We start from the raw sequence: 10,728 nt of genomic DNA, 5'->3' as shown, positions 1-10,728 counted from the left end.
CGTCAATCGTCATTATACAGGTAGTTGGTAACTGTTCTATATCATTTATACTACCATACAAACCTATCTACTTATAAACGTGTAACCTGCTCGATATACACAATAATTCTTAAATTAAGAACTAGGTATTATTTTATTGTCATATTTTTATGCGTTTTTGAAAACATTTTTATTTACACAATGTCTATTAACAAAGTTATTATTAAATAAAATGTTTTCAATCATTTTATTATTATTATTCAAATTTTCAAATTTGTAACTTTTTACAACGAAGTAAAATAATAAGTTTTGATACATAAAAATCACATACCAAACTGATATTATGTGTAATTAGTGAAAAGCATTTGTATATTTTATATTTCCCATTTAGTGCTCAACGAAGTGTTGGAGCACTAATAGCTGGTAGGTAATTTAAACAAATTAAGTACTTATAGGCCTATAACTTATTGTGTAAAATTAAAAACGCATGTCGCCATTGAAAAAAAAATAAAAAGTAGAAAACCTCAAATAACTATTAGTAAGAAGTATAATTTTCAAAAAAAAAACATGTCTTATATTTACGGATAAAATAACCGACATTCGTTTAAAAAAAGAATCACTCTGTATACCACATATATATGTATTATTATAAATCGTTTCCCCACTGCGGTCCGGATCTTCTTCGCCGACCGAACGAGTCCAAGGCCAAGGACGATAGAATCCGGTGTTCGGATTTATAAATTTTACCGACGTGTGCTAGGCGCGTATACGTCATTCTACAGTGCGACGTGCGTGAAGCGGGTCGCTCTCTCCTCTTTCGGTCGTCCGATCGAAAACGAATGTAATAATATCAAACACGCGCGAGAAAAACAATAATATTGGTATTGTAAAGAGCATACGTCTATGTGCAGTGTTATTCGCGTGACAACCGTTCGTGCCGTTCTCTCGACCGCGCCGCGAAAATCCGCAAAATCCTTCCGCGGGAACGTTGCAAACCCACGGTTTACTTAAGGTAAGGCAGAAATACGTAATCGTGATACGTACCATGGTGGACATCAAGAGGGTTTTCGTGACGGGCGGCGCAGGATACATCGGCAGCCATTGCGTACTGTCGCTGCTGGAAGCCGGCTACGATGTGGTGGCAATCGACAACTTCGCAAACAGCGTCGGCAAGGAGCACACCGCCGCTAGCTTGGACCGGGTTCGCTGTATCACCGGCAAGGAGATCACTTTCTACAAGTGCGACCTGTTGGACGTCCAGCAGCTCGGCGACATTTTTGACAAAGTACTTTGCCCCGTTGATTTTATATTATACGTTTCTGTTATATTCTAGAGTCGCACTATTAGCTCCGGGAAATCTGTCGACACGCGAAACAGTTATTTAACAGTTATATATGTTTTCTGCCACTCAAATCGGCCGTGGTCTAAACGTCTAAAACTACCCGTACAAAACCAAATCGTCGTTCATTCGTCCGACGATGTACCGTATGCGGTGGACAAATATCTGAGTCAATTTGGTTTAAACACGTTATCGTATTATTCTTTATGCATGACATCGTCCTCTTAAATGATACAAACGAAATTATAAGTATATTTTTTTATTATCCATAGTCACCTAATGGTCTGAAGTTAGATATAGGTAGTATGCCCTTCGTTTATAACGGTAATATTTATTACATATAATAATATAATCAATTCATAATGATCATATAGCGCGGAACTTAAAGCAATCTAATTTTCCAGTATGATTTCATCATGATTTTAATATTATTATTGTAACGCAGATCGCAATAGATGTAACTTTGGTTAGGTGTATATATATATATCAAGAAGATTGTAGATGCAACTATGATGTATGGTAAAATTTATAAGAATGCTTAAATGACGATGACCTACCTGTACACTTGGGTTGAACGTGGTTCGCTTTTATGTAATACTAAGTAAAATATAGCTGAATAAAATAACACCAATGCAATACAAATTTTAATTTACTATTAAATACTAAAATTATTGTGGGAATAGTCAATAGATTGATATATTTTTTAATGGTATAAAATGTGTATATGAAACGTATGAAGGTATTTAATATAGGTATTATTTGTGTAAACATTTGAAAAATATAATCATTTTTAATACGTAATCTCCTAGTAAGCAAATCCAATTAAAAACACGTTGAATACGAAACACATGCAAGTGCTGACAAGCACCTCTTTCCCGCACCAACGATAAATACCTATTCTATATAAATAATTAACATACTTGATCCAACACAAATTCGTATTACTTTACATTAATTATTGTATAACTAATGTATAAATCGAAATATTAATTACTTATTACAAATGTTTTTTTTTATTTAACATCCAGAAAAATATTGAACGACGGAGCCTGTTAAGCATTAATATTATAAATATATGAGTACCTACCTACCACCAATTTAACTATAAATAAGTAGGCACTGATTTTGTTTTTGTTTAAAAATTAACACAGGAATAGTAAAAATTTAATGCTTAACACTTTAAACAGGGTGTCAGAATTAACAAATCGACATGATTCAAAAATTATACAGAGCTATATGAGCTGTGGCCTATGTTACAACAATTAAAACTGAACATTTGAAAACTTTGAAGCTTTAGAGCAGTATATTTTATTGTTGTATTTAAAACTGCGTAACATTTTTGACTGAAATATCTTCAAGACTGAATAGTTAGGCGATATAATGTTACTCCAAAGTTATTTTCATAAAACAATTTAAAAATATTATAAACACTTGAAGGTTTTACTTGATAAGCGCTTACATTTCAAAGTTGAAATTTTTGGATTAAAATTAAGCATATAACGTAAGCAAAAACTCCGGTTGTTATAATTTATTTTGAAATTAATTACAATCTGCAGTTATTGCCGTTCACGTAAATACTACGTATCAAATATTTTTGGTTCCGTCAAAACATTCGTAACTAGTAAGAGCATATTCTGTATTCAGATAGTACTTTTCTCTGGAATTTTGGACAATTTGCGTAAGAAAAAAAATATTATAATTATTTTTAAGATTTTAGAAAACAATGTTGGGGGGGGGGGGCGATCCCCAGATGACCACCAAATGCGTACACGTGCCTATAAGACAAATTTACTTACATATCATGTGTTATATACCTATTTTATTAATTTTAACCCTAACCTACCTTTGTGGGGCGCAGTGTCTTATTGCATGGAGTTCCGGGACTTTTATTTACATTAAACAAAATCTATCTACTTTTTTATTATTTTATTATTACACCATGGTTATTGTGTAATCATTGTTAATCGGTGTTATAGCATACATTCGACTGTGTTATACACTTTGCTGCAGTGAAATCGGTCGGTGAATCAATGAAACAACCACTTATGTATTACAAGAATAACATAATAGGCGCAATGAATCTTCTGGAAGTGATGGCCTCTCACGGGTGTTACCAGCTAGTGTTCTCTAGCTCCTGTACCGTTTACGGGAACCCGTCGTTTTTGCCCATAACTGAAAGTCATCCAATTGGCAACGTCACTAATGTGTATGGCCGCACGAAATATTTCATCGAAGAAATACTTAAAGATGTCGTTAACTCAGAACAAGTAAATACCTACTTATCAAATAATACCAATAACAACTTGATTTTAAAAGCATCCACGTAATATACAAATAGTTCGAGTCATGTTGTTTTTTTCGTCATGAATGAAACGTCTCGATTTGTTTTCTGTTCTATGTAAAAAGAAATGGAACATCGTGAGCCTGAGGTACTTTAATCCAGTAGGAGCTCATTCGTCGGGATTGATCGGAGAAGGCCCAACGACAAACTTTTCAAACTTAATGCCATACATAGCGCAAGTAGCGTTGGGCAAGAAACCCAAGCTGTCAATCTACGGTGGAGATTATGCAACCCCTGACGGCACCGGTACATAATATTATTTACACGTTGTATAACGACAATGTGCTGTTATTAGTTTTTCATCAATTCTTCTGTTTACAGGTATAAGAGATTATGTTCATGTAATGGACTTGGCCGAAGGACATGTGGCAGCTTTAAAAAAATTACAATCAAAGCATGCACATTTACAGGTTATTATTATTATGGTTATTTTTTTTATAAGACATTCACACTATCTACACAATTTCTTGTTTGATACATACAAATTTACACAATAGGATCATAAATGTGTTATTAAATTGGATTTTTACAAAATATAATATGAATTTTCAAATATTTTTTTAAAGGCACCTAATAGAAAAATATAAATCTTAATACAGGGAAAAATAATTATAAACGAATAACGATATCATCACAATCAAAGATAAAAATGTATAATTTATTGAAATGTATTTATTATATGTTAATTTATAATAATGATTATAGGTTTATAACTTAGGAAGTGGACAAGGAACTTCTGTATTGGATTTTGTAAAAACCTTTGAAAAAGTAACAGGTGTCAAAGTACCATATACAATTGAAGCACGCCGTGAAGGTGACATAGAAACAATGTATGCCAATTGTGATCTTGCAAAATTTGATCTTGGTTGGACAGCTAAATATACCTTAGAAGATATGTGTAAGTCAATACAGAATGTTATCAAATAAGATATTTATAATATACATATCATACATTTTAGGCAAAGACTTTTGGAAATGGCAAACCATGAATCCAAATGGTTACAAGTCAAATGATATAGCAAGTATGAATGGTAAAACAAAAGGACATTAAATTACCTTTAGTGTTTAGAATGATAGTCAGTGTAATATGATTTTTTTTTTGTTTGCCCATACTAATAAAAATTTGTCATTTTTAAATGCAGCTAAACAACAGTAGAATAATTTAGAATATTCTTCAGGCAAAGATGAAGTGGCTATCATAGTTTTAAGCCAATCAATAATCCTAGAAGACTATAAAGAATTATTTTTAACAAAAAAAAAAAAAAAAAAAACAAAAACAAGTTGAACAAATATTATTCTTACCTGTGATGTATTTTTAGAGTATGTTGCTAAAGCAACAGGAAAAACTGTTTTCCTGTTTAAACAATTAAGTTTTTTGTTATTAGTGAAACTTAAAGTGTCATATCCTGATAATAAGATAATGAGATTAATGAAAATTGAACACAATACATCAAATAAATCCTGAAATAAACATTTTAAAGCTATATGAATAGGATTTTTTGTTATACATAAAATATAAAAATACCACAAAAATAAATAATAAATAAAACATTTTTAATAAGTTAACAATACCAACATTTGTAAAGGAGTTTGTTTTCTTTATGAAACTGGTTAAATAAATCATGAAATTAGTTATAAACTCATTGTGATATGGAATGAACATTTTGTGTTTAAAGACTTCAATAACTGTATCACATAAAAATTGATAATTTCTAAAAAAATAAAAAAATTATGACTTTAAATAGATCTAATGTGGCTGTTAATGAAAAAACTACTTTACTTGAACTGATTGCATGCTTGAATACATTCATTCAGTGGATCAAATGATGAGTTACTAGAAATAAAATTCTGTGCACTGCAAAGAATTACAAATTTTAGCAGCATTGATTCTTGAACTGGGTACGGTCTTAAATTTTTCAGTATTTCAGTTGACATAGATAAGCAGCAACCAAGGAATGCATAAAGTATTTCCTATAATTAATCAACATAAATATTTTGGATCTTATTTTTTAGATACACTGACAAACCTTATTTTTCAAATTTATTGTACACCAGATATTTTGTAAAATATTGCAAATAAAGTGTACATTTTCCATATTTGTTTGAGGGCTTTGTAATATTTGTTTAAATTCTGATAAAATATGACATAGCAAGTCAACATCTATGAAATTAAAAATATTAAAAATACAATAAAATGCAAAAAATAAAATTAATTATTTATTTAAAATAATAGTAACTATACCTAAATTGTTGTTAGAATGTATTTCATGTATGTTATTTAAAATTTCATTAACTACATTTGTCACAAATTGCTTTTGTAAATCATGAAAAATAATATTGGAAACTTTATATAATACTGTAATCAGTAATTTAATTTGATTTGTCTGAAAAAAATATGTAATATGATTTATAAGTAAGTTACTAAACACATATTTGAGAGCATGAATTTTACATCAAAATTTGAGTGATGATCATAGCATTTGTGTAGCAGTCGAAATGCCGAAGTAGATTTTATTGATTGCTTAGCAATTAATATAACTGACTCTTTCCAAAGCTTACTATTGGGCCCTTCAATCACATATTTTTCTAAAAATCCCCAATCAAATGGATACATTGGTTTATCAGCACCATTAATAACAGCTAAACAAGCCACTTTGGTATCTTCATCAACATCCAACATTTGTTTTCGTTTTGGAACAATGAATGACATTAATCCTCGAGCAATGCTATGATCAGAAAGGTGTTTTAAATTTTTTGGTTCATCTGTAAATTAAAATTTAATTAAAACCATACCAAATAATAATATTTCATTATAACACTAACTGTCTGATTGGACTCTTATTATGACATTTTTTTCCAATTCTTGTCCAAGCCAAATTGATAACATCATTTGAGCTTCATTAATAAATTTTTTGTTAATATTTTGCAGAAATTTTACCCAACACTCGCCTATATTAACAGCAAATATTTTATTAATTAAAAAGAAAGAACAATTGATTGAATAGCTAACAAAAAAATAAATAAATAACACCATTACCAGGTATAGGTCCATTAAATAAATCTAATTTGTCTGAATCCTCTAACTGTGTTACAACTTTTGGATAACTTCGAAATATTTTTGGTAAAACATTGAAAGGCATGATTTCTAAATCTGTGCCAGACAAAGACCTAAAACATTAAAATTAAAAATTATATAAAGGTTTGAGGAATTTAAACTTACTTAAGAGCACATTTAACGGTATTATCATTGGAGTGTAATACCATAGACCATAACTTTTGAAAAAAATCATTGCGTTTTTCATTTTCTGTTGTTTGATTAGATGAAACCATCAATAAATTACAATAGCTATACAAAATAAAAATTAATCATCATACATTTTTTTTTTTTATGCTTTTTATTTAATTTTACTCTATCATACCTAGGTATAACACAAGGGTGGTGAATGTCTAAAATTGTTTTATCAATCATATTTTTAAGAGATTCTGGATTTATGTACTCAGCTATACACAAATCTACTAAAGATTCAAACGTTAATTTCATTGGCAAATACATAGAGTGTTTTATGTAAAATCCAAGCATTTGTTTTAAAACAGATACTAAATCTGAATTAGGACTAAAAATAAAATATAATTTTTACAGTTAATATTTATTCTATGTTTATTTTTAGTGTTATTATTACTTTGATTTGACCATTTTTCTAATAGTATATGACTTAACAACATTCCATTGCCATCCTGGTTTATCTTTTGATAAACAATACAATAAAAATCTGTAACATCTAACTTCTGTTATCCATAGATCATAATACATATCAATACTAAATTTCTTCAGTGTTTCATCGTTGCTATTTTCAAAACGTTTAATAAAACTAATTATTAATGAAATGTTTTCCTAAAAAAGATAAAATAAAATTAATATATAAGTGAAAAATTAAGAAGACACTGCACAATGTCTTAGAAAAATTGATTTGCAAGAAAATGTTTTAGAAAAAAAAAAATGATTAGAATTATTATACATAGTACGCTATAGTTGTATACTGCTGAAAATAAATATAATTTAAATAGTAGGTATTTTAGACTTAGAAAAAACATATATTTTAATCAGGGATTTGAAATCAACCATAATTATTAAATAGGAATCATTTACTTAAAAATTGTCTCAAGCAAATGTAATAGATTTTTCATCAGACCAACAACACTCAAATTAAATTTTGAATTTATCGTGATCTCTTATAATGATTAGTATTTATACTAAATTGCAATGAAACAAAAAAAGGTACATAAAAAAAAACAACACTAAATTCTGCATAGTTAAGTGTTTCCAGTGCTTGTTTTAATGAATAACTCTTTTAAAAGTACTGTTACAATTACAAAAAAAAAAAATTTAAATGATTAAAAGCAATTAAAATTATGTCTTTGATCAATTCTAAGTTTCATAAAATTGGAAACTTAATAGAAAATTAAATTTTGATATTGATTTTTTTTTCTATTTAAAGATTTTTATTGGTAAAATTATTAGCTATTTGAAGTAGATTTATTTTAGTGTAAGGATCTAATTAAATATAAATGTATTTATTATTTCTAAACAAAAATAATAAACTAACCGGTATACAGGCTGCTGTAGGTATGACTTTCATTAAATCAAATCGACCATAATGACTTATTTCTAGATCTACAGAATATGAAATTAATGGCAACAAATAATGTTTATTTAATAATTTTAATATAGTCTGTTGTTGAGAGCGATCACAGATTTTACTTAAGTAAAGACCAGCCAAATAAAAATTAAACTGAATATCATTTAATAAATCACTGGTATGATTAATATTGGACAACCATTTAGAGGTAAACTGCTTGTTACTAAATTCTGGACATAGTCTGAAAAATCAAAAAATGAATAGTAAGTTAGTTTACACAATAAATTCTAATATATTTTAACCACAGTTACATAAATATGCTAATAAAGTGTCTTACTTAATCAATGAATATGATGTCATTAAAATCGAATCACTTGATAAAAATGGATATAACTCATGATTATTAGTGCATAACTTGGTTGTAGCAGCTAAAAATATAAATATATAAGATAAACATATTTTCATAAAATCTTAACTAAAATATCATACTATCAGAGTTAAAAGTTGACAACATTATAGACATTTTTTCAGTATCAATTAATTTTGTACGATTCCATTGCAAAATGCTTGCAACAACAGTCTGTGCAATTATTTTATGACACCCATACTTTTGAACAACATTCAAGCCTAAAAAAATAATAACCAAAATTGTAAGTAAAATAAAAATTATTGAGAAACTTAAAAAAAAAAAAAAAATATTTATTACAAAAATCGATAGTTTTGTGTACAAATTTTGAAGAGCATACACTTAGAGTTCTGGAACAACACAGTAATAAAATATCAGATGTACATGGACATAACATTAAAAGACTATTCAAACGTTGAAACATGGAAGTTGGATCAAAACCGCGTGAAATAAGTTGAATTGATGTTTGAATTACACACAAACATAAATTGTATTTTATTGTATGTAGAGTATCCGGAATTGTGACACAAAATTCTTCTAAAATATTGTACAAAAATAGAATATCATCCAGATTATCAATCTGTAACACATAATCATCACAAATCATAATAAAAAATATAATAATATATAAAATAATAAATTCAATATTGATATATCATTTTACCTGTAACCAAGAATAAATTTCAAATAATAAATCATAATCAGATGCATAGTTGAGTATTTCAACAAATAGTCTGACAAACATAATACGATGATTTGATGATGTTTGAGACAAAAAAATAAATTTAAATAATCGTTTTGTAACATTTAACCAGTCTGTTACAAACCTAAAACATTAATTTAAATTCATGATAAGATTTACTTTAATATACATATAATTATTAATAAACCTAATTAATTAAAATAATTTATTACTCGTGATCATCAAAATGTGTACATATTTTCATATGAAACAAAATTACATGCCATTCTTCAATACTTTCATCCATTATTTTTATTAAAATGTCAACCAAAATGTTGATCTTATTGTTGTTAATGTCTTTGCTTTTCAACCCAAAAACTATTAATTCAAATATTTCTTGTATAAATCCAGTTTTACATTTAATTTGAGGATTTAGGACAACTAACCAGTCGATTAACAATTGGTTTTGATAGTTATTAGACATCATAAATGTACATAAAGCTCGTAATGCTGTAGTACTAACGATCGGATTTTGGTTACAACAATATTCTTGAAGGAGTAACATTTCAGGAATCTATAATAAATTATTATTGTTTTTAATTAATTAAATTTATAAAACACATTCAACTCTCGATAACTCAAAATTAAATAACACCAATATGAGTGAATTTAATTTAAATGCTATATTTTTAAAAGGTGTTATCTTGAAGTTTTTAATATTGCAATTTTTTAAATCCTTTGAATTTTTAAGTTACTAAGAGTCACCTGTATATTAAGCTTGTAACATCAGTATTAATGTATACAATTAGACAAAATTATGGTACATTACTAAGAATAGAACAAGAAATAAAATAAAAATGAATAATTACATTTGTCATGTCTGAACGGTTTCCTTTGATTTTAGACTTAATCATATTAACTAGGTTGTCCATTGCCTAAAAACGAATACAATTTGAATTAAATAGGTATTTAAATCTAATAAACAATGACCATTGAATTATATTTACAGCAGCTACTGAAATTGTATTTCCAGAATCTATTTTTCGTTTGATCTCAGCTAAAGTGTCCATCGTAAAATATTTTATATACTACAACAAAACAAATTTGTACACTACTTGGGTATAAATGTTGTAAAATAATTAGTAAATAACAAAATATCAACAATTATTTACAGCTCACAAGTGGCAAAGGAATACTGACACGAGTGATATCTCAAGTACAATAAAAATTTAAAATACTTAAATATTTTAGGTATCTATGCTAATAAGTAATAAGTAATAATCAACTGTAATCAAGTATCAGACTGTCAACATTTAACAACGGTATCACAACTACAGAATAACT

The 10,728-nt window shown here is 27.9% G+C and overlaps 2 protein-coding genes across 3 annotated transcripts; one reads left to right on the top strand and one right to left on the bottom strand.

Annotated features, from left to right (window-relative positions):
- The first annotated feature begins 746 nt into the window (after positions 1–746).
- LOC112601968 (UDP-glucose 4-epimerase-like) lies at positions 747–4,800 on the top strand. Its single transcript, XM_025349870.1, has 6 exons — positions 747–1,264; positions 3,295–3,585; positions 3,725–3,905; positions 3,981–4,069; positions 4,365–4,557; positions 4,619–4,800. The coding sequence occupies exons 1-6, from the start codon at positions 1,025–1,027 to the stop codon at positions 4,708–4,710; spliced, it is 1,086 nt and encodes a 361-aa protein (XP_025205655.1). The 5' UTR covers positions 747–1,024; the 3' UTR covers positions 4,711–4,800.
- LOC112601967 lies at positions 4,452–10,643 on the bottom strand. Of its 2 annotated transcripts, XM_025349868.1 has the most exons (22): positions 10,557–10,643; positions 10,392–10,472; positions 10,254–10,319; positions 9,618–9,958; positions 9,367–9,529; positions 9,003–9,282; positions 8,786–8,923; positions 8,634–8,724; positions 8,264–8,537; positions 7,340–7,551; positions 7,079–7,273; positions 6,880–7,005; positions 6,697–6,827; positions 6,483–6,608; positions 6,112–6,422; positions 5,902–6,043; positions 5,687–5,820; positions 5,440–5,630; positions 5,236–5,371; positions 4,962–5,120; positions 4,716–4,889; positions 4,452–4,543 (listed from the first exon to the last, which is right to left on the bottom strand). In XM_025349868.1, exons 2-21 carry the CDS (start codon positions 10,452–10,454, stop codon positions 4,737–4,739), a joined length of 3,432 nt encoding a protein of 1,143 aa, XP_025205653.1. In that variant the 5' UTR covers positions 10,455–10,472; positions 10,557–10,643; the 3' UTR covers positions 4,452–4,543; positions 4,716–4,736. The 2 variants fall into 2 exon arrangements, with proteins under 2 accessions (XP_025205653.1, XP_025205654.1); XM_025349869.1 differs by lacking the exons at positions 10,254–10,319; positions 10,392–10,472; positions 10,557–10,643 and having other exon boundaries at positions 9,618–9,762; positions 9,831–9,910.
- Between the last annotated feature and the right edge of the window lie 85 nt (positions 10,644–10,728).

Source organism: Melanaphis sacchari, unplaced genomic scaffold, assembly GCF_002803265.2.
Source record: "Melanaphis sacchari strain LSU unplaced genomic scaffold, SCAv2.0 Contig80_pilon_pilon, whole genome shotgun sequence".
Lineage (NCBI taxonomy): Eukaryota > Metazoa > Arthropoda > Insecta > Hemiptera > Aphididae > Melanaphis > Melanaphis sacchari.
This window is presented reverse-complemented; position numbering and strand designations above follow the sequence as displayed.

Bases quoted from the DNA above. Each gene is read 5' to 3' on its own strand.
- LOC112601968 (XM_025349870.1), top strand. From the start codon at position 1,025: ATGGTGGACATCAAGAGGGTTTTCGTGACGGGCGGCGCAGGATACATC. The intron at 3,586-3,724 runs GTAAATACCTAC...CTATGTAAAAAG, and splicing joins ATGTCGTTAACTCAGAACAA to AAATGGAACATCGTGAGCCT. The intron at 4,070-4,364 runs GTTATTATTATT...TAATGATTATAG, and splicing joins CAAAGCATGCACATTTACAG to GTTTATAACTTAGGAAGTGG.
- LOC112601967 (XM_025349868.1), bottom strand. From the start codon at position 10,454: ATGGACACTTTAGCTGAGATCAAACGAAAAATAGATTCTGGAAATACA. The intron at 8,538-8,633 runs GTAAGACACTTT...TTGATTTTTCAG, and splicing joins ACATCATATTCATTGATTAA to ACTATGTCCAGAATTTAGTA. The intron at 5,821-5,901 runs GTATAGTTACTA...TTAATTTCATAG, and splicing joins ACATTCTAACAACAATTTAG to ATGTTGACTTGCTATGTCAT.